This window comes from Phyllobates terribilis, unplaced genomic scaffold (genome assembly GCF_046119375.1).
Source record: "Phyllobates terribilis strain yellow unplaced genomic scaffold, ASM4611937v1 Scaffold_12__6_contigs__length_324123572, whole genome shotgun sequence".
Taxonomy (NCBI): Eukaryota; Metazoa; Chordata; class Amphibia; order Anura; family Dendrobatidae; genus Phyllobates; species Phyllobates terribilis.
This window is the reverse complement of record NW_027362772.1, coordinates 255,947,633-255,974,163: the sequence shown is the minus strand read 5'-3', so window position 1 is coordinate 255,974,163 and position 26,531 is coordinate 255,947,633. Positions and strand designations below refer to the sequence as shown.

At 42.4% G+C, this 26,531-nt stretch overlaps 1 protein-coding gene across 2 annotated transcripts in view; it reads left to right on the top strand.

The window, feature by feature from the left end:
• CFAP74 (cilia and flagella associated protein 74) overlaps nucleotides 1-21,193 on the top strand; it is a 157,095-nt gene extending 135,902 nt beyond the window's left edge. For both annotated transcript variants that reach the window (XM_073656878.1, XM_073656877.1), the window contains exons 33-39: nucleotides 384-539; nucleotides 786-915; nucleotides 6,507-6,661; nucleotides 11,153-11,273; nucleotides 12,876-13,003; nucleotides 13,685-13,819; nucleotides 16,467-21,193. In XM_073656878.1, the coding sequence (XP_073512979.1) occupies nucleotides 384-539; nucleotides 786-915; nucleotides 6,507-6,661; nucleotides 11,153-11,273; nucleotides 12,876-13,003; nucleotides 13,685-13,819; nucleotides 16,467-16,565 (924 nt within the window). In that variant the 3' untranslated portion in view covers nucleotides 16,566-21,193. The remainder of the gene's footprint in view (nucleotides 1-383; nucleotides 540-785; nucleotides 916-6,506; nucleotides 6,662-11,152; nucleotides 11,274-12,875; nucleotides 13,004-13,684; nucleotides 13,820-16,466) is intronic.
• Nucleotides 21,194-26,531: the final 5,338 nt, after the last annotated feature.

Here is a 26,531-nt window from a genome sequence, read left to right as displayed (position 1 = left end):
CTGCTGAGCTGTGATTGGCAGCATCTGGAAGGGAGGAGTGAAAGTGCACGACCCCAGAGAAGACTCTGAAGAAACGCCCAGTTGGACCGCAAAGCAGAGATTTCACATACTGCACTCCAGTTTAACAGTTAACTTGTTCTGGAGCCCGCAATAGACAACGTAATGTAGGGACTATAAAAGGCAAACAATTCAGAATTATTAATGACACCCAAATGCAAAAATGATGTTTAGCACCAAATACATGCATTTAAGTAAAGAAAAAAAAAATGTCCTCAAAAGTAGACAATCCCTTTAGGCTGTGATTGTAGGCAGCTTACAGAATAAAGTCTAAGATTGACCACAATGACAAGTTCTGTTGTATTTTTGGTGTTTTATTCTTCTAGTTCTTTGAGAATCTGGAGGTGCGTACCCAGCAAGCAACTCTGACATTAGGAATTAAGGGACGCGGTTTAGCTCCCTACCTGTCCTGTTCACTGGAAACAAAAATGCTGAATATGGGATATGTTCTAGCTAAAGATAGCGCCACATCAATATTTAAGGTAAGCTATTTACGCACCATGCCCCAGTCTAATTAATGCGACGTCTGTAACAAGCGACTGCAATTATTGCATGTAAACATGGGATTCGTTTACGTACACAGTGTGATAATGCTTACATAGTCACTGTGAGCTGAAGATATCCGGTAGTGTGCATTTGTTCTCTTATTACCTAGAGAGACCTCTGATTTCTGTTTATCAGCACTTAAAATTAGTTCAGTGGATAATATATATTTTATTTTATTGCAGCTACATAACACATCTACGGTGCCCGTGAATTATTCCATCAAATTGAGGAGTCTATCGATGAATCAGTATGAGGAGATGCAAAAACTTCCAAATTTTATTACTTCACAGAAAACTTTAGCCAGTTTTGTCGGTAAATATTCTTAATGAGAGTCAAATCTCCTTGGTATAGGCAATTATTATCTGATCAGTAGGTGCCTGTCTCCCAACTACCCCACCGATAGTTGGAAGTCACGGTGCTCCCCTAGTACCGGGGCCCACAACAGGCTAGCTAGGAGGGAGCTACACAATAGGCAATCCTTACATTACAGGAGTGGTCCTATGACGAGACAACCCCTTTAAGAGTTATAACTTTTTATTACAGTAAGTATTATGGTAAAGCCCCCCTCTCACATAGCGAGATTGCTAGCGAGATCGCTAGCGAGATCGCTGCTGAGTCACGGTTTTGGTGACACAACAGTGACCTCACCAGCGATGTCGCTATGTGTGACACTTTGCAGCGATCAGGCCCCTGCTGTGAAGTAGCTGATCGCTGCAAAATGTCCTGGACCATTTTTTGGTCTTTGCCCTCTCCGTCTGGTCAGCACACATCGCTGTGTGTGACCAGCGGGACCAGCAATCAGGCTGGTAACCATGATAAACAGCGAATTACTAGGGGCACACGCGCACTTAGTAACGCGCTGTTTATCATGGTTACCACTCTGCTACGGTGAGCGTTAACCTCCCACTCACCGTAGCAGAGTGGTAACCATGATAAACAGCGGGTTACTAGGGGCACACGCGCACTTAGTAACCAGCTGTTTATCATGGTTACCACTCTGCTACGGTGAGCGGTAACCTCCCACTCACCGTAGCAGAGTGGTAACCATGATAAACAGTGGGTTACTAGGGGCACACGCACACTTAGTAACCCGCTGCTTATCATGGTTACCACTCTGCTACAGTGAGCGGTAACCTCCCGCTCACCGTAGCAGAGTGGTAACCATGATAAACGGCGGGTTACTAAGTGCCCGTGTGCCCCTAGTAACTCGTTGTTTATCATGGTTACCAGCCTGCTCCTGCTTCAGCAGGCTGGTAACCAGGAGCAGGACATCGTGGAAAGATTCTTTCCACGATGTCGCTGCTCCCCTGATCGCTGGTGAGCCTGCCTGTTTGACAGCTCACCAGCGACCACATAGTGACGCAGCAACGATCCCTGACAGGTCTTATCGTTGTCGGGATCGCTGTAGCGTCACTAAGTGTGACAAGGCCTTGTTCACACAGTACAGTATTAATTTTATACAGGAACAGATCCTGTTTATTACATTGCTTTGTAACTATGTTTAGAAACCACGTCTGGAATTGATAAGATAAAATTCTCGAAGAAGAACTGTTAGGATAAAGTAAATGTGACAGACAGATAAAATAATAAAAGCCGCACTTTCATGTAAAAATGGGTGTAAAGCCTCCCGTATACTAATCCAAAAATGGGCACTTAAGAAAAGCTCTGCTACTTTCAGCCGAAATGTCGCATTAGATGATTAAAATCCATTTTTATTATCTGTTTTTGGAGGGCTAACCCCATTATTTGGATTTAGATTGATATTATTTAGATGATAGAAAACAGATATTAGATACATACATACATACATACATACATACATACAGTACATAGATATTATGTATATAGATAGATATTAGATACTATTATAGATAGATATTAGATGATAGATATAGATATTAGATAGATGATAAATAGATATTAGATATTAGATAGATTATATATATTAGATGGATATTAGCTAGGTGATAGATATTAGATACAGTTGTGCTCAAAAGTTTACATACCCCGGCAGAATTTTTCCTTTCTTGGCCTTGTTTCAGAGAATATGAATGATAACAAAAAAACTTTTTCTCGACTCATGGTTATTGGTTGGGTGAAGCCATTTATTGTCAAACTACTGTTTTCTCTTTTTAAATCTTAATATCAACCAAAAATATCCAAATGACCCTGATCAAAAGTTCACATACCCTGGTGATTTTGGCCTGATAACATGCACATAATTTGACACAAATGGGTTTGAATGGCTACTAAAAGTAACATGCTCACCTGTGACCTGTTTGCTTGTAATCAGTGTGTGTGCATAAAAGCTGAGAGAGTTTCTGGGATCCAGACAGACTCTTGCATCTTTCATCCAGCCACTGTTGTTTCTGGATTGTGAGTCATGGGGAAAGCAAAAGAATTGTCAACGGATCTACGGGAAAACTTAGTTGAACTGTATAACACAGGAAAGGGATACAAAACAATATCCAAAGAATTGATAATGCCTGACAGCAGCGTTCAAACTATGATTAACAAATGGAAAATCAGGGGCTCTGTAAAAACCAAACCACGGTCAGGTAGACCAACAAAGATTTCAGCCACAGCTGCCAGCAAAATTGTTCGGGATGCAAAGAAAAACCCACAAATAACATCAGCTGAAATTCAGGACTCTCTGAAAACTAGCGGTGTGGCTGTTTCAAGATTCACAATAAGGAGGCACTTGAAGAAAAATGGGCTGCATGGTCGAGTTGCCAGAAGAAAGCCATTACTGCGCAAATGCCACAAAGTATCTTGCCTACAATACGCCAAACAGCACAGAGACAAGCCTCAAAACTTCTGGAACAAGGTAATTTTTAGCGATGAGACCAAAATTGAACTTTTTGGCCAAAACCATAAACGTTACATTTGGAGAGAGGTCAACAAGGTCTATGATGAAAGGAACACCATTCCTACAGTAAAGCACGGAGGTGGATGCTGATGTTTTGGGGATGTGTGAGCTACAAAGGCACAGGGAACTTGGTAAGAGTTGAAGGAAAGATGAATGTAGCACGTTATCAGCAAATACTGAAGGCAAATTTGCACTCGTCAGCCCGGAAGCTGCGGATGGGACATACTTGGACGTTCCAACTTGACAACGATCCAAAATACAAGGCCAAGTTGACCGGTCATTGGCTACAGCAGAACAAAGTGAAGGTTCTGGAGTGGCCATCTCAGTCTCCTGACCTTAATATCATTGAGCCACTCTGGGGAGATCTCAAGCGCGCAGTTCATGCCAGACAGCTCATGAATTTACAGGAACTGGAGGCTTTTTGCCAAGAAGAATGTGCAGCTTTACCATCTGAGAAAATAAAGAATCTCATCCACAACTACCACAAAAGACTTCAAGCTGTCATTGATGTTAGAGGGGGCAATACACGGTATTAAGAACTGGGGTATGTGAACTTTTGATCAGGGTCGTTTGGAAGTTTTTGGTTGTCATTAAGATTTAAAAAGAGAAAACACAGTAGTTTGACAATAAATGGCTTCACCCAACCAATTACCATGAGTGGAGAAAAAGTTTTTTTGTTATCATTCATATTCTTTGAAATAAGGCCAAGAAAGGAAAAACTCTGCCGGGGTATGTAAACTTTTGAGCACAACTGTAGATATTAGATAGATAGATATTAGATAGATGATTGATAGATAGATATTAGATAGATAGATGATAACTATTAGATAGATGATAACTATTAGATAGATAAACAAAAAATAACAGCACAAACTAAAGTGCAGATATAGGTGCCTACCCACATGCTGTAACCCACCAACCTATGGTACATAAAAAGCCAACAAAGTGGGCAACAATCAGTAGCAAAAAATTGGTGTATTTCCTGGCCCGTGTGAACTGGTAGCAAAGGTTCAGTTCAACCAGTGTAAGCCTGACAAACTCTCACTTTATTTCTCTTTCGCCAAAACGTTGCCACCTGTTCATATGGGCCAATAAATACACCAATTTTTTACATGTGACTTGGTACTGATTGCTGCTCACTTTTTTGCCTTTTTAGATGCCTGCCTGGATGGATCGATGGATGGATGGATAATTAGATACATACAGTGGGTACGGAAAGTATTCAGACCCCTTTAAATTTTTAACTCTTTGTTTCATTGCAGCCATTTGGTAAATTCTAAAAAGTTCATTTTTTTCTTATTGAAGTACACTCTGCAACCCCATCTTGACTGAAAAAAAAACAGAAATGTAGAAATTTTTGCAAAGTTATTAAAAAAGAAAACTGAAATATCACATGGTCATAAGTATTCAGACCCTTTGCTCAGACACTCATATTTAAGTCACATGCTGTCCATTTCCTTGTGATCCTCCTTGAGATGGTTCTACTCCTTCATTGGAGTCCAGCTGTGTTTAATTAAACTGATAGGACTTGATTTGGAAAGACACACACCTCTCTATATAAGATCTCACAGCTCACAGTGCATGTCAGACCAAATGAGAATCATGAGCTCAAAGGAAGTGCCCAAGGAGCTCAGAGACAGAATTGTGGTAAGGCACAGATCTGGCGAAGGTTACAAAAGAATTTCTGCTTTACTCAAGGTTCCTAAGAGCACAGTGGCCTCCATAATCCTTAAATGGAAGAAGTTTGGGACCACCAGAAGTCTTCTTAGACCTGGCCGTCCAGCCAAACTGAGCAATCGTGGGAGAAGAGCCTTGGTGAGAAGGTAAAGAAGAACCCCAAGATCACTGTGGCTGAGCTCCAGAGATGCAGTAGGGAGATGGGAGAAATTTCCACAAAGTCAACTATCACTGCAGCCCTCCACCAGTCGGGCCTTTATAGCAGAGTGGCCCAACGGAAGCCTCTCCTCAGTGCAAGACATATGAAAGCCCGCACAGAGTTTGCTCAAAAACACATGAAGGACTCCCAGACTATGAGAAATAAGATTCTCTGGTCTGATGAGACAAAGATAGAACTTTTTGGTGATAATTCTAAGCGGTATGTGTGGAGAAAACCAGGCACTGCTCATCACCTGCCCAATACAATTCCAACTGTGAAACATGGTGGTGGCAGCATCATGCTATGGGTGTGTTTTTCAGCTGCATGGACAGGACGACTGATTACAATTGAAGGAAACATGAATGCGGCCAAGTACAGAGATATCCTGGATGAAAACCTCTTCCAGAGTTCTCTGAACCTCAGACTTGGCCGAAGGTTCACCTTCCAACAAGACAATGACCCTAAGCACACAGCTAAAATAACAAAGGAGTGGCTTCAGAACAACTCTGTGACCATTCTTGACTGGCCCAGCCAGAGCCCTGACCTAAACCCAATTGAGCATCTCTGGAGAGACCTGAAAATGGCTGTCCACCAACGTTCACCATCCAACCTGACGGAACTGTAGAGGATCTGCAAGGAAGAATGGCAGAGGATCCCCAAATCCAGGTGTGGAAAACTTGTTGCATCATTCCCAAGAAGACTCATGGCTGTACTAGCTCAAAAGCGTGCTTCTACTCCATACTGAGCAAAGGGTCTGAATACTTATGACCATGTGATATTTCAGTTTTTCTTTTTTAATAAATTTGCAAAAATTTCTACATTTCTGTTTTTTTTTCAGTCAAGATGGGGTGCAGAGTGTACTTTAATAAGAAAAAAATTAACTTTTTAGACTTTTCCAAATGGCTGCAATGAAACAAAGAGTGAAAAATGTAAAGGGGTCTGAATACTTTCCGTACCCACTGTACATAGATATGAGAGAGAATAAATATTAGTTAGATATTAGACATCTAGGTATTAGATTGATGTACATATATACATCAATAGCCAGATTAGATATTATATGGCTTGATAACTATTAGATAGATAGATAGATAGATAGATAGATAGATAGATAGATAGATAGATATCCACCGCAGGTCTCATACTCTGCCATTTTAGGCCCCCAGAATTACAATGGGCGCAGCGTTTTCAGTGTGACTCCTGTAGAGGGCGCCATCCAACCTGAGAAAACACAAGACTTCACAGTATCCTTCATACCAGACCATGAGAGTGCGCTGTACTCTGACATCCTCACGGTGGAGCTCTTCGGTAAGGTAAGAAAAAAGGCACAAATTATAGTTTCTCTATTTTTTTTTTCCGTGAAACTATGCCATATCTGCTGTACATCTAGGTCATTTTCATTTTTATTAAGAGAGTATAGAAATAACAGATGCACATCACAACTGGAAATACGCCATGCAGTCAGCTAGATACACTTCATCATGTGCGTCCTAGTTTTCATCGTTACTCTTATTATGTTATGAGACTGTTAATGTACCAACATGGAGTGACACGTAAATACATAATGTCCCTGACACTGACCTAATTGTTGATTTATTATCCAACCCTTATGAGTTTTAGGTCAGGATCTCGTCATTATTATCATTACCATTATTTACCATGTTCACTACACTGTGCGCAGAATTATTAGGCAAGTTGTATTTTAGAGGATTATTTTTATTATTAATCAACAACTATGTTCTCAATCAACTGAAAAGACTCATAAATATCCAAGCTTAATATTTTTGGAAGTTGGAGTGGGTTTTTTTTTAGATTTGGCTATCTTAGGAGGATATCTGTTTGTGCAGGTAACTATTACTGTGCAGAATTATTAGGCAACTTAATAAAAAACAAATATAATCCCATCTCACTTGTTTATTTTCACCAGGTAAACCAATATCAGTGCACAAAATTTAGAAATAAACATTTCTGACATGCAAAAACAAAAACCAAAAAAATAAGTGAGCAATATAGCCACCTTTCTTTATGATGACTCTCAACAGCCTTCCATCCATAGATTCTGTTAGTTGCTTGATCTGTTTTCCATCAACATTGCGTGCAGCAGCCACCACAGCCTCCCAGACACTGTTCCGAGAGGTGTACTGTTTTCCCTCCCTGTAGATCTCACATTTTATGATGGACCACAGGTTCTCTATGGGTTTCAGATCAGGTGAACAAGGGGGCCATGTCATTATTTTTTCTTCTTTTAGACCTTTACTGGCCAGCCACGCTGTGGAGTAGTTGGATGCATGTGAAGGAGCATTGTCCTGCATGAAAATCATGTTTTTCTTGAACGATACCGACTTCTTCCTGTACCACTGCTTGAAGAAGTTGTCTTCCAGAAACTGGCAATAGGTCTGGGAGTTGAGCTTCACTCCATCCTCAACCCGAAAAGGTCCCACAAGTTCATCTTTGATGATACCAGCCCATACCAGTACCCCACCTCCACCTTGCTGGCGTCTGAGTCGGAGTGAAGCTCTCTGCCCTTTATTGATCCAACCTCTGGCCCATCCATCTGGCCCATCAAGAGTCACGCTCATTTCATCAGTCCATAAAACCTTTGAAAAATCAGTCTTAAGATATTTCTTGACCCATTCTTGACATTTTATCTTATGTTTCTTGTTCAAAGGTGGTCGTTTTTCAGCCTTCCTTACCTTGGCCATGTCCCTGAGTATCGCACACCTTGTGCTTTTTGATACTCCAGTAACGTTGCAGCTCTGAAATATGGCAAAACTGGTGGCGAATGGCATCTTGGCAGCTTCACGCTTGATTTTCCTCAATTCATGGGCAGTTATTTTGCGCCTTTTTTTGGCTCACACGCTTCTTGCGACCCTGTTGGCTATTTGCCATTAAACGCTTGATTGTTCGATGATCACACTTCAAAAGTTTGGGAATTTCAAGACTGCTGCATCCCTCTGCAAGACATCTCAGAATTTTGGACTTTTCAGAGCCCGTCAAATCTCTCTTCTGACCCATTTTGCCAAAGGAAAGGAAGTTGTCTAATAATTAAGCACACCTTATATAGGGTGTTGATGTCATTAGTCAACACCCCTCCTCATTACAGAGATGCACATCACCAGATTTACTTAATTGGTAGTTGGCTCTCAAGCCTATGCAGCTTGGAGTAGGACAACATGTATAAAAAGTATCATGTGATCAAAATACTCATTTGCCTAATAATTCTGCACGCGGTGCATACTGTAAATTGACCTGACAATATGATTATCTAGGTCAGCACGATTATGCAGATACCAAACACGTATATTTATTTATTTATTTTATTTCAGTGGTGATACCTTTTTGGGATAGATATACTGTTTTGATTGCCTCTTATTGCAATGTTGCAGTGGCCAAAAAAAAAAAATTCTGGAATTGTGATTCTTTCTTTCTCGTTACGCCGTTTACAGATTTGATTAATTTACTTTATATTTTGATCGGAATTTTATGAACACAGTGATACCAAATATGTGTATCTTTTATTTTTTTTTTATTGTTTTATTTTTAACGGAGCAAAACAGGGGTGATTTGAGCTTTTGTGTTTTGTTCTTTATTTTTTTTCAGATTTTTTTAAAAACTTTTTTTTTACTTCTTACTGTATTTGTTAGTCCCCTTAGGGGACTTGAAGCTGTGCTATATATATAGAGAGAAAATCACGGTCTCCTATGAACGCTGGCCACGGGCTGGCTTTCATAGGAGGATTAAAATGAGAGGCACAAGGGTCTTCAGCAGACCCCCGGCTGTCACAATAATCACGTCACAGGCATGCCGATGGACGATGATGCGCCCCTTACCGGTGCATGTTAAATACCGCTCTCATAGATTAACAGCGGCATTTGACAGGTTGCTCCGCTCCACCCGCGGCTGTTAGAGGCAGATGATGGTTGACTAAATCAGCCATCATCTGCCGGGAAAGATGGGGGATCAGGTTGTGGGCCGCATCATAGTCAGGGACCGACCTATGATGTAAATGTATGTCATATGTCGTGAAGGGGATATACAGTTATATGAAAAAGTTTGGGCACCCCTATTAATCTTAAGCTTAATGTTTTATAAAAATTGGTGTTTTTGCAACAGCTAATTCAGTTTGATATATGTAATAACTGTTGGACACAGTAATGTTTCCGCCTTGAAGTGAGGTTTATTGTACTAACAGAAAATGTGCAATCTGCATTCAAACAAAATTTGACAGGTGCATAAGTATGGGCACCCTTATCATTTTCTTGTTTTAAATACTCCTACCTACTTTTTACTGACTTACTAAAGAACTTTTTTTGTTTTTGTAACCTCATTGAGCTTTGAACTTCATAGCCAGGTGTATGCAATCATGAGAAAAGCTACTTAAAGTGGCCACTTGCAAGTTGTTCTCCTGTTTGAATCTCCTCTGAAGAGTGGCATCATGGGCTCCTCAAAACAACTGTCAAATGATCTGAAAACAAAGATTATTCAACATAGTTGTTCAGGGGAAGGATACAAAAAGCTGGCTCAGAGATTTAACCTGTCACTTTCCACTGTGAGGAACATAGTAAGGAAATGGAAGAACACAGGGTCAGTTCTTGTTAAGGCCAGAAGTGGCAGGCCAAGAAAAACATCAGAAAGGCAGAGAAGAGGAATGGTGAGATCAGTCAAGGGCAATCCTCAGACGTCCTCCAGAGAGCTGCAGCATCAACTTGCTGCAGATGGTGTCACTGTGCATTGGTCAACTATACAACGCACATTGCACAAGGAGAAGCTGTATGGGAGAGTGATGCGAAAGAAGCCGTTTCTGCAAGCACGCCACAAACAGAGTCGGCTGAGGTATGCAAAAGCACATTTGAAGAAGCCAATTTCTTTTTGGAAGAAGGTCCTGTGGACTGATGAAACCTAGATTGAGTTGTTTGGTCATACAAAAAGGCGTTATGCATGGCGGCAAAAAAACACAGCATTCCAAGAAAAACACTTGCTACCCACAGTAAAATTTGGTGGAGGTTCCATCATGCTTTGGGGCTGTGTGGCCAATGCCGGCACCGGGGATCTTGTTAAAGTTGAAGGACGCATGGATTCCACTCAGTATCAGCAGATTCTTGACAATAATGTTCAAGAATCAGTGATAAAGTTGAAGTTACGCAGGGGATGGATCTTTCAGCAAGACAATGATCCAAAACACCGCTCCAAATCTACTCAGGCATTCATGCAGAGGAACAATTACAATGTTCTGGAATGGCCATCCCAGTCCCCAGACCTGAATATCATTGAACATCTGTGGGATCATTTGAAGAGGGCTGTCCATGCTCGGTGACCATCAAACTTAACTGAACTGGAATTGTTTTGTAAAGAGGAATGGTCAAAAATACCTTCATCCAGGATCCAGGAACTCATTTAAAGCTACAGGAAGCGACTAGAGGCTGTTATTTTTGCAAAAGGAGGATCTACTAAATATTAATGTAACTTTTCTGGTGAGGTGCCCATACTTATGCACCTGTCAAATTTTGTTTGAATGCAGATTGCACATTTTCTGTTAGTACAATAAACCTCATTTCAAGGCAGAAACATTACTGTGTCCAACAGTTATTACATAAATCAAACTGAAATAGCTGTTGCAAAAACACCAATTTTTATAAAACAATAAGCTTAAGATTAATAGGGGTGCCCAAACTTTTTCATATAACTGTATGTGTATAGATGTATATGTGCTCTTATATATGAGTTAGACTCACAAGAGTTTACAATCTGTGTTAGTCGGGGATCATTTTAGCTCCTTGTTTTAATCTTCTGACTTCTCCCTGCAGCACATCGCGCACACCATCCACTTGAAGGGAGCATCAAGGAGTCACATCATGTATATTGAGGGTGGCGATCCTATAGATGTTCCCACTGAATCTCTTAGCATAGTCCCCGTAAATGAGGAAGGTAAGGCTGGTTCTCTCTGATCAATAAATCTTCTTATATAGAAGAGTAGTATAATATTATGCTATGTTTATGATCTTATAAACTGATGAATACAGCATTATTTGTGTTGAGGTCTCAGGTTTCCCCTTGTGAAGACTGCCAGCTGGCAGAGAAAGACTTATAGGCCCAACCAATGCTCCCTGGGTAAAAGTGGATGCAAATATACTGTCCTGCATGAGAAGTAAACCTGTACCCCTATTGGAGGCAGCGCGGAGGCTGTATATATACATGGGCAGCATGGAGGCTGTATACATTCGTGGGCAGTGCGGTGGCTGTATGTATACGTGGGCAGAGCAGAGGCTGTATGTATACGTGGGCAGAGCAGAGGCTGTATGTATACGTGGGCAGTGCGGTGGCTGTATGTATACATGAGCAGAGCCTGTATGTATACGTGGGTAGCGCGTTGGCTGTAAGTATACGTGGGCAGAGCAGAGGCTGTATGTATACGTGGGCAGAGCAGAGGCTGTATGTATACGTGGGCAGCGCGGTGGCTGTATGCATACGTGGGCATCGCGGAGGCTGTATGTATATGTGGGCATCGCGGAGGCTGTATGTATACGTGGGCAGTGCGGAGGCTGTATGTATACGTGGGCAACGCGGAGGCTATATGTATACGTGGGCAGCACGGAGGCTGTATGTATACGTGGGCAGCGCGTAGGCTATATGTATATGTGGGCAGCACAGAGGCTGTATGTATATGTGGGCAGCACGGAGGCTGTATGTATACGTGGGCAATGCGGAGGCTATATGTATACGTGGGCAATGCGGAGGCTGTATGTATACGTGGGCAGCGTGGTGGCTGCATGTATACGTGGGCAGCATGACAGCTGTACAAAAAAATACTTTTATGTGAAGTTAGAATTTAGATTGTGAGCTCCAATGGGGACAGGGACCAATGTGCATGATGACAATCTCTGTACAGCGCTGTGGAATATGTTGGTGCTATATAAATGAATAAATGATAATAACTGTTAGCACTGTGCTAATGCACAATGTCAGTAATGTATTGAACCCTCACGGCATAGATTCATGGACCCAAGTTTTACAGCCAAAAAGCGACCACTTTATCCTTAACGTTTAACCTTTTTGGGAATTTCCTAAGAATATCCTGAAATAAATCTTCCTCTAGTTCCTGTTATTTTACTAATGGAGACACATTTCACCACTGCCTTTTCTCACGTTGTATTAAATGCCGTGCCAGTTAATGCATTATTCATGTGTTTTATATGTTCTGCTCTATATATTTTAATTCCCCCCGCTGTCTTGAGACCGGTGGCATAAGTGTAAAATCCCCATTGACGTCAATGTCAATCTCTGGCAGACCTCATCTCTCAAGTGGCTGTGCGAGGAGCATATAGAAAATGCTCTGTTTTCCGAGCCTGACATCACGCTTGTTTTCTTTGCAAACAGAAGATACTGGAAATATGTTGTTATGCCGCTACGTAGCACTTAGTGTGTGGACTGAGCTTTAATGCCCTGCTGCACCTGTCCACTACCGGAGAGCGTTACCGTTCAGCCGGTGTACGTGCAATAATGACTTACTTACCAAACTTCTCTCGTCAGAATCGGATGAACCTGTGAGTTCACTCCTTGTGACCCTTCGCTGTACACAGACGGAGGATGACATGAGACCAGCTGTCAGAGAACTGTATATTGGCTGCATACGTACATTACTATCGTCCGCCAAAAAGGTAAATAAGTACATTGTATGGGGCAACAGCATGAGTCCTAGCGGGAGAGTCCTGGTTCCCGTCCGTACAGTTTTCTACTTTCATCTCTGCCACATAATAGGACACCCGTACAATACGTGGTGTTTAAAAGTTGGGGAACAGATTTTGCATTGGGACCCAGGAGCTTGACGTTACGCCTGTGATAGAGGTGAAGACTGTAACTGTATCTTCACCCATCACGGATCAGGCTTCAGCTGCATATGTGCCATTAAAGGGGGCTTGTGCCACAAACAAAGTGCATTTTAATCAATAGATGTTGGAATAAAAAGAAGTTTCACAATGTTCCTGTGCTGAGATAATCTTATAAATATGTCCCTGCTATGTTCTGTGTAATGGCCGTGTCTGACCGTGTAGAGCTTCCCAAGTTCATGGTTGGTACATACAACAATTCCTGGCCAAGCGGGAAGAATAAGTGATTATACAGATGACATAGCAGTGGTCTGCAACTGCTGCTTTTCGTGAGGTATAACATTTCCTTTGCCTGTTTTATCACAGGAGCGAGTGTTTCTGCTGAGTCTCCAGCACTCTGAGCTCATCATAAATCAAGTCAGTGGTTTATGAGCGCAGTAACAGCTGGAGATCCTACATCACTGTTGTGTGTTAGTGCACAATAATATAACTTATATTTCTTTCTGTACTCAGAATGTAGAATTTGTCTGGGACAACGTGCAGCTCTTACAACAGAAGGGATTCACCATCGAGCCAGTGAAAGCGGCGGTAGAGGCCGGACAGCGGAAAACTGTGTCTATTACTTGGAGACCCCCTGCTGGATGTGATGTATGTAAACCCTTGGTGGGCGTTAGGTCACACAGAGGAAATAAGACGTGTATACGGTAAAAATGGAGGTTCAGCTGTGGACAAAGCAGTCCCATATAGTATCTGTGTGTTTCCAGCCATCTACAGACCATGAGTGACTGTGATCTAATGGACAATTTACAGGAAAACACTAAGCCGGCACATATTGTGTCTGCATCTCCTCTGACCTAGGAAATCCTGTGACATCATTAATGATGTCAAGGTTTCCAGGATAACACCTGAATGCTGAAGGAACAGCTCCCATATTTGGGATTTCAGTGCTCAGAATCACAGGGAGTCGAGTTGCTGCATTGACTAAATGTCTCAATGATGAAAACATTTTGCTGTGGATATGTTCCTAAATCTGTAGTAAAATCTGCGTGTGTTGCATATGTTTTTTTGCAGCAGATTTCACCCTTTGCTGTGCTCAAGATGAATTTTGTTGCAAAAATCTGTCAAAAACATCCACAAGATACAATACCGAGGACTCTGCAGATTTGAGAATTAGCACTGAAATTAACATGCATTTTTTTTCTGAATGGCTTTTTGTTAAAACCCATTCACTTGCATTGTTCCATCCTCTGACATTCAGTGTAGAATTGGGCTCCGAAAATCCATATAAATCACCCACTTTTACTAGACGGAGGCCAAAAGTGTGTTCTAACTCTGCATATTGTTTATTGGAAAGTGCAACAGACTGCATTTTCTCATACACAGGATCACAGCAAAAAGGAATACCCTGATATATATAGGTTTTTACAATGGGTCCTTGTGGTGCGCGGATGCCATGGCAAGCATCCAGACTGTGGCCACTGTGGGGCATATACCTCCTGATCGTATGTGCACCTAGCCCAAATATCTATATTCAATTTATTAGAACTACAGAGAATCCCAGAGCTGCAACCATAATGTATTCCTTAGGCCTCATTCAGACGTCCGATTTTCGCGTACCAGTGCCATCCGTAATTTTCACGGATAGCACTCGTACGTCCTGTGATAGTCCATGGTTGCTATTCACAGGTCCGTGACTTATTGCAGATTTAACAGTCTGCAGAAAATCACGGAGACATATCCAATCCGGATCAAAATAGGGAAATGCAAGTCTATGGGTCTGTGAAAGAATCAGTCTGCACTTGGATGTCATCCGAGTCCTGTCTGATTTTCATGGAAAGTTATGGAAAAACTTTTTTATTTCTCCACGTACGAGAAAAACGGTTGACACATCAGTCTGTTTTTCTCGTACGTGAGAAAAACGGATGTCTGAATGAGGGCTAAAGGTCTAAAACTGGTCAAAAAAATGTAATAGAAGGAATGCATTACATGTTACTCATCTTTAAGCTGTAGCTTATGTAATAGCGATTCTTACAGATTGCTTGCTGGGGTCCTGACATCGATTTTATATCACTCACATTAAAATGTGTGTTATATTACAGTATAGCAAATCGCCACCCGATCAATGAATCTTAATTATTAAGCGGATTGTGGCCTCACATCTAAGTCCACTGGTTGTGCTGTTTGTCTAATACCCAGCAAGGAGTTTATTATGTGATGAATAATTGAAGTATTATACTGAGTAAGGGCTCATTCACACGTCCGATTTTTCAGTGTACGAGAAAAAAAGGACTGATTATTCTGATCAGAGTTTGATCAGAGTGTGTTCCAGGTGTCATCCGTTTTTCTAGTTCGTGGAGAAATAAAAAAAAGTTTCTCCACTTCCTCCATTCATTCAATCCGTGAAAATTGGAATGCAGTCAGATGTGATCCCAGTGCGGTCCAATATTTTCACTGACCCATTGACTTGCATTGACGATTTTGATCCGACCCTTGAATCAAAATTGGATATTTTTCGCGAACCACTCGGTCCATGGAAAAAATCGGACATGTGCACAGCGCCATAGAGTATTAGAGATACGAGTGCTATCCGTAAAAAACTTGTACATGAAAATCAGACTTCTGAATGAGCCCTTAATGCGAACTTATGAAACAGTTTACAAACTAAGGATCAGCTGTGGATATGTAAAGGCATATTCACACACGGCAGATTTGTTGCATAAATTTCTGACACTGACAACTCAAAAGACTTTTTCCCACAGCGCAGAATTGATGCAGCTTTTTCATCCAGGTTGACGCGTATTAGGCACTAATTTATTGCGGATTTTCATCATTAAGTTCAAGGGGTGCACAAAATGCACAAGCCCTTTAAAATAAAGCACTACTGGAAAATTTGTGATAAATCCACACCAAAATATGTCCAACATGATGAGGATTCGCCGCTCTGGATTTCCCTACAGATTACTGCTTATTTGCTTTCATGCCCTACAGACACCCCATTTCATTTATGGCCTTGCATCCAAAATCTGTTAAAACAAAATCTGCATTTTTTACTTGTTGATTTTGTTTTGCATTTTGTGCTACTAAAGGAATTTTAAAATATTGCATCTGATGGATCAGGACATTATTGAAAAACTAAAGAGAACAAAAAGTAGGGTCCCATAAAAGTCAGTGGGTGCTCAATTACGGCTCTGCACAACTCATAGGGGGCACAGTACCATAATATGTTCTTTTGCATAATCGTATACAATGCTTTGCATGCCATACTGAATTCTTTTTTTTTTGTATCCTTTTACAGCCCAGTAACCCTATAACTACAACCGCAAAACTGACATTGAAAGGCGATATCGTTGAAACGTACCAGGTTATCCTCACAACGCAAGTGGCGTCATTATGAAACACTAGCGCCAAGTCACCTGAACTGCTGATTATTAATAAATGGAAAACTCGCGTGTAACTCAACGCCTGGAAAAAATAAAGCACCGTTTGTTTTAGAAATAGGATTACACTAATTCCTTCTCCACCCAATACCTCTTATTAAAGACGGGCAATGGGGGGGGATGCACCTGAACGTAGACATGCCGATTGTGAAGTATAGTGTAGTATGGGGCAGGTTTATGTGTATTTCTGTATATTCCTTTTTGTGCATTTTCATCCTAGTAATGAATGAGACATTATTTTAAAGTATGCCATGTATTTCCTGAGTTGTGGTCTCCTTGGTACGGAGGCTTGGGGTTCACTTACAGTATACATAAGTCTATGGACTTTAAACCTCATTCACACATCCATGTGTCACGTTCCAAGAACCGACCCTGATTCATTGAATGGCCGCAGGTGTCCTGACCCGAACATGGTATATATGAGGCTGTCCAGTTCGGCGTCAGGAAACCCATGGCCGGTTCAGTCTCGGACAGTGATACATGGATGTGGGAATGCGCCATTTTTTGTAATTTTGTGAAAGGAAAGACAGTGACCTACTGGAAGAGCAGTACAAAATGTCCCCTGTAAAAAAAAGAAAAAATTTCAGTTTATTTATTTATTTTTAGAGCTAGGGTTAGGGCTTTGGTTGTGGGTTGTATAGGGTTATGTTCTAAGCCAAGCCAATAAGAAAAAATTAAAACCAAGCACGTTTAGTATCGTAATTCATGGGGAGCGTTAGGACTATGTTTTATTAAACGGGTTGGCCACTGCATTTTTTATTGTTGTTCTACCCTTAGGATAGGCCATCAATATCTGATCGGTGGGGGTGCGACACCCTGTACTCCTGAAGAACAGCTGGTGCCGGTAGTGGCCGGAAGTTCGTGGATGCTTCCTACACACAGCATCTCCATCATTTCTATAGTGGACTGTAGATCTACCCCCTAAAATCAGCGGTGGGAAACTTCAGGCCTGCATAGTGTTTACGGCCCTCGACCTTTTATCCAGCCCTCGGGCAGATTACTGGGGACCGCAGTACTTGAATCGACAGCTGTATTTTGACGGCCTATTAATTTCCTCTTGCTCTATGAGCACACGCAGCGTTCACTATTGAGCGCTGAGGTGCATGCTTTAAAAGATTACATCCTGACACCAGTGCCCGTGCAATTTGTATGGCACCCAAAGGATGGTATAAATTCTCCACCTCTGCCCTGAATGAATAGAGGTGGATCTGTACTATCTGGCCGCGGCTACTATAGTTTTGACGGTGCTGCTGTGTTCTGGTAGCATCCGAGAACAGGCACAATAGAGTTGTTATCAACAAGGCTCTAGAGGAGACTCAGCGATGAGGATTCCGTGGAGCAGAGCGGAGTTTATTCGTCAGTATAGCTACGTGTGTGCCTTAGAATCCATTGCAGAGCTGGCAGCTTGGCATTTGGGTTGATTGAGTGATACAGCAGAGCTAGTTTTGTCATAGAGTCCAATGCAGAACTGGTGGTGATACAGCAGAGATGACTGTGACAAACTCAGCTGTTTATATCTCTGAATCCAAGACAGATCTGGACAGTGGTATAGCAGAGATACCCAGTGATTCAGCAGAGCAGGGTTTGTCGCGAGGTCCGAGGTAGAACTGGCTTTGGTATAGCAGTGTTACCCAGTGATGCAGCACAGCTGGGTTTATCAGTCACAGCTGGATGCCAGCTATTTCAATACTCAGCTGGTGTCCCGCCATCTAGGAAATTGGAGTCATACCTGTCATGGGGTTACTGCAACGGGGTGGAGCCAGAAGACCGCAGCATCTAAGGGCTCCTACTCCGGCTCTGAGAAGAACCAGTTCTCCTTCATTTTAAGACATGTTTTATTTCTTCTGGCAGAACAGGGGTTAAACGGCCATGTTGGAAATCTTGGTGCTCACAGCTGAGCTCTGTTAGCCACTCCTTTTCCTTTTATAATCTGGGGTCTGATTTTAGTCCTTGTAAGAGCTGGCTTTTGCTGCATGGCTAATGGAGGGAGAGGAGTTATTATGAGAAGGGGAGTTGGAGGGATTATCAGAGACTGTTGTTTGGTTTGTATGCATGGTAATTTCTTATCCTTCTTCATTTTGGTTTATTTCCCTACCTTCATACCCTGGTGCTTCCCTCAGTTATATGTGAATGAATATTTTGTGGTGTGCCTTGAGTTTTCTGTTTACCCCTGTCTGTGTAGCCTTGTTTGTTGGGTGGGTGTTCTACGGTGGACAGTAGCCTCCCTGGGTGGGGGAAGAAAACAGTAGGGCTAACTCAGGCACTAGGGTGGTGGCCCCGGCATTCTCACCTTCAGAGGTATCCCGGGGAATAGGGTGAACTAGGGCCCCCCCTAGTGTTAGGGACCGGGTAGGAGCCCTTGTTCCCTGGTCACCAACCAACCGTCCAGTGACAATACCTGTGTCCTGCATTGATACTCTAACCCAATGCATTGTGGAGCAGTGAAATTGTGAGGAAAGAGGATGACAGTGGGCGGCACTGGATCCAGGAGAGGTGTAAATTACTTGGAGTTCATTTTTCTATACCTAATAATCATTCTGACCCTGGAGTAAAAGAAATTTGCTGTTCATGCACTGACTTCCATCAAAAGTCATGGTTATACTCCGCAGCCAATCTGAAAAGACAGCAGCAGCAGCCAATCTGAAGAGACACAGCGGGAGGAGGGACAGAGCGGGAGGAGGGACAGAGCGGGAGGAGGGACAAAGGTTTTTTTTCTTTGGAAGTGGCTAATAAAAACCAAACTTTTGCAATGCAAGCTGATTGCCAAGGTAATAATGAACGACAGTGTTGTCATTCCCTGTTTTCCTGTAAAATATATACTGCATTAGCTTTTGTGTGCCATTTTTTTAGTTGGTACTTGGAAAGATGATTGTATTAACCTCTACGTATAAACTAGCTTACATCACTGAATGCTGCGTGGCATTGGGTGAGTGAGAAATTTTTGTATTATCATGGAAAGGTCAGCAATCAAACAAACGGAGACGTATTTCTGTCCAGCTGCAAAGGTGCAAGTCCACTCTAAGACAATTGCTGGATTATGTCCAAGTTACCAGACCGTAAATCTTGAGCATACAGGACACGTTTTAACTGTGTTTCCTGGAATCTTAGAAAGAACAAGTAGACTTGAATAGTAGATAATATTGTGTCTTGGGGTACTCGGGTTATATTACTGTCAAGTTGCATCTTTCACAATCCTTGGCTTTAAAAGTGAGATTTCATCATGACAGACTCTTTAATATGAAGCCAGAGGGGTATCTGGCTTTGCAAACTACAAAAGGTTATCATTGGGACAACCATACTAGGTGTTTGGTGATACACCTTCCTTGCAGAGGCCACTATATGGAAAATGTTACATTGCTAGGACATTCAAAATCAATGGCTGACCATATACGATATGGTTAGCATCTTCTGGGTTAAGAAGGGGACTCTCAAGTGGAGAAAAACCCTCTATCAGTGCTGAGCATGGTCTGGAATCTAGTGCAGCACTCTTGGTAGTCAGACCATTGCAGTATTCACTTCTGCCGTTGCATCCTCAGCGCCTCTTGCGCTTACTAGGGCCTGCAACACCATGACATCGCATGAGACCCGAACACTAGTAAGCACAAGAGGCGCTGAGGATGCCCACTAAGGAAGGTGCTCAATGCCTGCACCGGCTGTCACAGAAGACCAGGCTCAACTCTGGACCAAGGGCAGCACAAATATTTTTGCTCAACTCTACCCTCTAGCAATACCATAGTGGCCTAAAAAATGTTAAGCTCTTAGTTGTTATTGATGAGTAGGAATGACACAATAAGGTTTGCTTAAAAAATGTTGCGGACATCCCTGTCCCTAGCTGGGAATTTTATAATACGTTGAATTTTTTAAATGTCATTTGGTGTCGAATTCTGAACTTTGAACCATTGGAGGACCAAGAATGACTTTAGTGACCAGGAATTCTCTCTGCAAAAGCAGAAAGTAGTCATAGGCTGACCATGATCGTATGTCACAAGAGGAGTCTTATGGGCATATTTCTAGGGTAGGAATGCACTGTCATTCCTTTATTTTTAGCTATATTGAAAATCGTTGACTATGCATTTCAACTCATTGGTATTTCATTACATGGTTTTTTTTTAACCATAGGAGCCTGTGGGTGATGTATGAAACCAGTTGCATACATTTGTAGTTCCCATGCAGTGAACTTATAGGTGCCATGATCATCAATATTTCTAAAATTCTGAGCCTTAGTTTAACACCAAGATCTAAGCTGACGTTTCTATTTTTCATCCACACGAAGTGTTTAAAAGTGAACCTATTACTTAGATCTTTGGTAGTGAAAGGGTTCAATTATAGAATCTAACTGGGTACTATAGTGATGGGATATCGATCTGTGTAAGAAAGGAAAACATTGGTTTTTTTTCGCATTGGAGGGACACATGTTTAAGTGGTGACAAAGACAAAGTGCAATAAGTACCAACAAATTTTGTCAATTTGCTACAATGATATATTAAAAACATATTGTATAATATATCGCTGTGACTAATAGGATCTGTTATAGTTAGCATGTGAAAGTATTTTTAGAAATCTTGGCAAAGGTATGTGAAATGCATAGTAAACCTGGCATTGTAGAGTAAATGACTATGTACAAGTGAAACAAGTCACTGTGCACACAATAAAATTACAGTATTTATATTTACCAGATCACATAGATGTAATACGACCGTTGCTTATATATGCTATTTTTGTCGCTTTTATTATGTTCTGCCAAGAAGATCTGTATTTATGCTTCCACATATAGAGCTGGAGACTGGTTTGGACATACCACATGTTCAGCCGATTCAGCTGTACAGCAAGAAGATCTATGGTAATACTCTGGTTGCACTACATGTTAATATTTCAGTACATACTAAACTGTTCTTCTGTTTTCTTCTTGTGTAGATTCTCCTCTTCTGAAACAGGACCTTGGAAGTTAGGGACTGACATTTTTCTGCCTATGCTCAGTAGATACCTTTATATATAGTTATTTATTTGATTTTCTTGAACTGTAGTCTTTCCAAAGGTTTAGTCTTAGGATTTCTAGCATGGCAGACAGAAACTTTAACAACGAGCCACAGGCTGCATATGTTATTCCTGTGTAGCAACTCACTCTGGAATATAGGTAGCACTAAAAACTGTAACTGATCCTGCAGGTTCCTGTACAGAATAGAGATTCTGATCTCGCAGTTCCTAGTGGTTCCTGCGTAAACTAAGATAGCCCTAACCACAGACTAGACGATGGCAACTCGGATCTATGCTGCCTGAAAGGCCATCAAGCGCTTCGCATTCTTCCTAAAGAACCGGAGTGCAGAGCAGAGTGTAAATTACCTACAGAAGGGAAAGTGTGCTGAAATAGAAAGACATCACAGAGTGACTAAAATAAAACACAAAATAAAGGATTAAGTATCTACTATTAGAAAATATGCCGCCTAATTCTGGCTTAAACTATAGCAATATGGCTGGACATTCAAATGAGACTATTACCAGCAGGGGGAAGTATATTAAGCCGCACCTGAAAGGTGATAGGGCAGACAAGTGAGTAAATGAAAACATCTGTTATCCTTTCCTTAGTGTTTTTAGGGTAACAGAAACTAAACACTCAGAGAAAAGGTGTATCTGCTGTGGTTTGGTGGACAGAGAAGCCGACCACAAAGCACAGGCTCAAGGGTTAAGCGTAGGAGAATTTTCTCTGCCTCAAAACCTAAATAGTATTCTCCTTTTTTCTACAGGCATATTGTATCTTGTACATAGAAATTCATCTCTGTATATTAGTACATCTCTATATACCTATATATTAGGAGTAAAATAAAAGTCAGATTGTTATTTTTCCCTATAAAATAAGTACAAAATATAGAACAACATTTACAATAATCATATTTTTCATACACTTTTTAAATATAAACATGGGTGTGTATATAAGTCCTTCACAGGTCCCATTCACTGTCATTATGAACCCTGGTTTAAGATATGTGACTTATTATTTTGAGCTTTGTATAAAGTCATGTACACACGTGGTCAAAATTGTTGGTACCCCTTGTTTGATGAAAGAAAAACCCACAATGGTCACAGAAATAACTTGAATCTGACAAAAGTAATAATAAATTAAAAATCTATGAAAATGAATAAATGAAAGTCAGACATTGCTTTTCAACCCTGCTTCCACAGAATTTAAAAAAAAATTAAACTCAGGAAATAGGTCTGGACAGAAATGATGGTAACCCTGAAAATAATGTGACAAAAGGGACATGTTAAATCACGTTGTGTCCACTAATTAGCATCACAGGTGTCTACAATCTTGCAATCAGTCAGTGGGCCTGTATATAGGGCTACAGATACTCACTGTGCTGTTTGGCGACATGGTGTGTACCACACTCAACATGGACCAAAGGAAGCAAAGGAAAGAGTTGTCTCAGGAGATTAGAAAGAAAATTATAGACAAGTATGTTACAGGTAACTGTTCTAAGACCATCTCCAAGCAGCTTGATGGTCCTGTGACTACAGTTGCACATATTATTCCGAAATTTAAGATCCATGTAACCAACCTCCCTGGACGTGGTCACAGGAGGAAAATTGATGACAAATCAAAGAGATGGATAATACGAATGGTAACAAAAGAGCCCAGGATAACTTCTAAAGAGATTAAAGGTGAATTTCAAGCTTAAGGAACATCAGTGTCAGATCGCACAATCTATAGTTGTTTGTTCCAAAGTGGACTTCATGGGAGACGACCAAGGAGAACACCATAGTTGAAAAAAATCATAAAAAAGCCAGACTGGAATTTGCCAAACTACATGCTGACGAGCCACAAGGCTTCTGGGAGAATGTCCTATGGACAGATGAGACAAAAATGGAAGTTTTTGGCAAGGTACATCAGCTCTATGTTCACAGATGTAAAAATGAAGCATATCAAGAAAAGAACACTGTCCCTACTGTGAAACATGGAGGAGGCTCTGTTATGTTCTGGGGCTGCTTTGCTGCATCTGGCACAGGGTGTCTTGAATCTGTGCAGGGTACAATGAAATCTCAAGACTGTCAAGGGATTTTAGAAAGAAATGTGCTGCCCAGTGTCAGAAAGCTTGGTCTCAGTCGCAGGTCATGAGTCTTGCAACAGGATAATGACCCAAAACACACAGCTAAAAACACCCAAGAGTGGCTAAGAGGAAAACATTGGACTATTTTGAAGTGGCCTTCTATGAGCTCTGACCTAAATCCTATTGAGCATCTTTGGAAAGAGCTGAAACATGCCGTCTGGAAAAGGCAACCTTCAAACGCGAGACAACTGGAGCAGTTTGCTTATAAGGAGTGGGCCAAAATACCTGTTGAGAGGTGCAGAAGTCTCATTAACAGTTACAGGAATCGTTTGATTGCAGTGATTGCCTCAAAAGGTTGTTCTACAAAATATTAAGTTAAGAGTACCATCATTTCTATCCAGGCCTATTTCATGAGTTAAATTTTTTTAAAACTTTTGTGGAAGCAGGGTTGAAAAGCAATCTCTGACTTTCATTTGTTCATTTTCATAGATTTTTAATTTATTATTACTTTTGTCAGATTCAAGTTATTTCTGTGACCATTGTGAGATTTTCTTTCATTAAATGAGGGGTGCCAACAATTTTGACCACGTGTGTGACGCGCCCCCTGGGCCATGTGTGTGTGGGGATACCCGGAACCGGACCTCTTGTGGATGCTGGGGGTTGTAGTCCTTGCGTGGCGGGGACCCGGTCCGTGGCTCAGGGTGGTCAAACCAAATGGCAGTCTATATGTTCTGAATGTCCGACTACGCCACCCGTGGATTGCGGTCAAAGTGAACCGCCGCTGCAGGGCAGACCGCTAAGGCTGGTGTTGTGGGTGCAGCAGAGTGTAGTATAACTCCCCACGGGAGGAGTATAGCCTCAGGGCAGCAAGTGGGGATGTTGGTGGTGATGGTGCGCAGGAGCAGCAGTAACCACACGGAGTCTGTCATGCAATTCAGGGTCTTTACTGTTGGTGGTATTAAGGGACCCGTCCGGAATACAGGCTAACAATAGAGGCCTGGTCAGTCTGAGAGCAACTGGGAAATCCCGCTGGTCAGGGGGAGTTTGTAGGCCTACCGTGCTGACTTCACTCTTTCTTGGCTATCCTGCTGTAGTGTAGTGGTAGCTCACGTCTCTGAGTGTACCGTGTTGTTCTCACCCGTATGACTGGCGACTCGGGCCTTCTGTACTTCTCACCCCTCTGGGGTAGTAGTGGTCCCTTTCGTGTGGCTGAGCCTCCGTGCTTCCTTGGGCCAGAGGACTTGAAGTCCCCTGCGTGGTGGTTTTCTTCTGCTGGGCTTATAACCCTCACAGCCTCGGACTCCAGTGTCCGGCTCTGCAAGTCTCTAGCCAGGCCGAGCTCTGCTAGCTCCCCGCCTGGCCTCGTGGTCCTCCTCTGCCTACAGGGACTCCTCAGCCTGCTGCTGACCTGTCCCTATCTGCAACTTGTCTGGACCTTGTCTCTGGCTGGACTCACTAACCCCGCCCCAGACCCGGTTTATAAAGGGCAGAATTCTCCCCTCCCTGGCTGAGGCAGGAGGTGCTGCATGCCAATTGTCCCCAACCAGGGAACCTCCTACCTGCTCTCAGACATGACATTGCTGCCACTGTGGCAACCAGACCTCGGGGTGCACGTTCCCCCCTAGTGAAATTTAGTACTCCGGACTAAACACATTTTTTTTTTTAGAAAACACAAATACAGGGTATAAGCAATAACATAAACATATATACAAGTACATTTTGTCCTTAAGGTCACGGCGCTTCCATGACCGGGTGTCCATGTCACCCAACAAGGTGAAGTTTTCCACGGTGTGGGGACCTGTCTCTACAAACCCCAAGTTCCTGGCCTTGGGCGTGGCGACAAGGCTGAGCTATCTACCTTGGGCCACAAGGAGGCCACGCCGGACAGATTTTCTTCCATGGCCATCTTCGAAAGAGGGCACCCAAACTGGTGCAACTATCTACAAGACAGTTCCGGTTATTCAGCGTTCATAACCTGTTAGTCCATGAACTAAAAAGACTAGAAAAACATAATTAGTGACCAGGCGACAAACATAAAACATTCGCAATATACAGGTAATTATATACTTGGCATTTAGATTCTCCAGCGAGCGGGTACCTGACCTTTAGTGCTCCTGGTGGACCTACGTAACCCACTGTCTGGTGGTACTCTATTTGGGTCCCCTGTTTCCACCCCCTGTGTACTGGGTGTGCTCGTGTCTGCACTAGAGGTGTTTGCAGATGTTACGGGTAGGTTGGGCAGCTTTCTGCGTACTCTTTGGCTCACCACGGGCATGGCAGGTTCACTACTAACAGAGGGTTGTTTCTCCTGGGCTGCTGGTATGGACTCTTCTGCCTCCGGGGCCACTGGCTCTTCCAACACTACTTGCTCTTCTGCAGGCGCTTGAGGGGCTGGCTGGAGAAAGGTAAGGACGGGTACCACTATAGCGTTGTTGATTTGTGTCCAGGACCGGGGAAAGTCTCCGAGCACGGTGCTGACCATTTCTTTCCTTTCCTCTGCGTGTTGAGGGCTATCCTGGTCTTCATCAGCACCCTGCAGCTGCTCGGGACACCTCTTCAAGTGATCTCTGTAAACAGTGGCTGTGGTCTATCCTCCATCCTTACTGATAACACATACTTTTGGGTTCTCATGGCTTGAGGGCAGTACGGTGTACGGGTCTTTCTCCCACTGGTCATCCAACTTGTGGAGCCGTCTCTTCCTCTTCAAGTCCTGCTATCCAGGTGCCAGGGGAACAGCGGGAGCACGTTGGTTATAAGTCCTCTCTTGCCTGAGACAGACTTCGCTCCACACTCTCCTGTACTTTCCGGTACTGCTGCTGTCGTTCTGTGTCCCAGTCTGCTTCTGGTGAGGTGTCCTTGGGTGTCAGGACTCCCATCTCC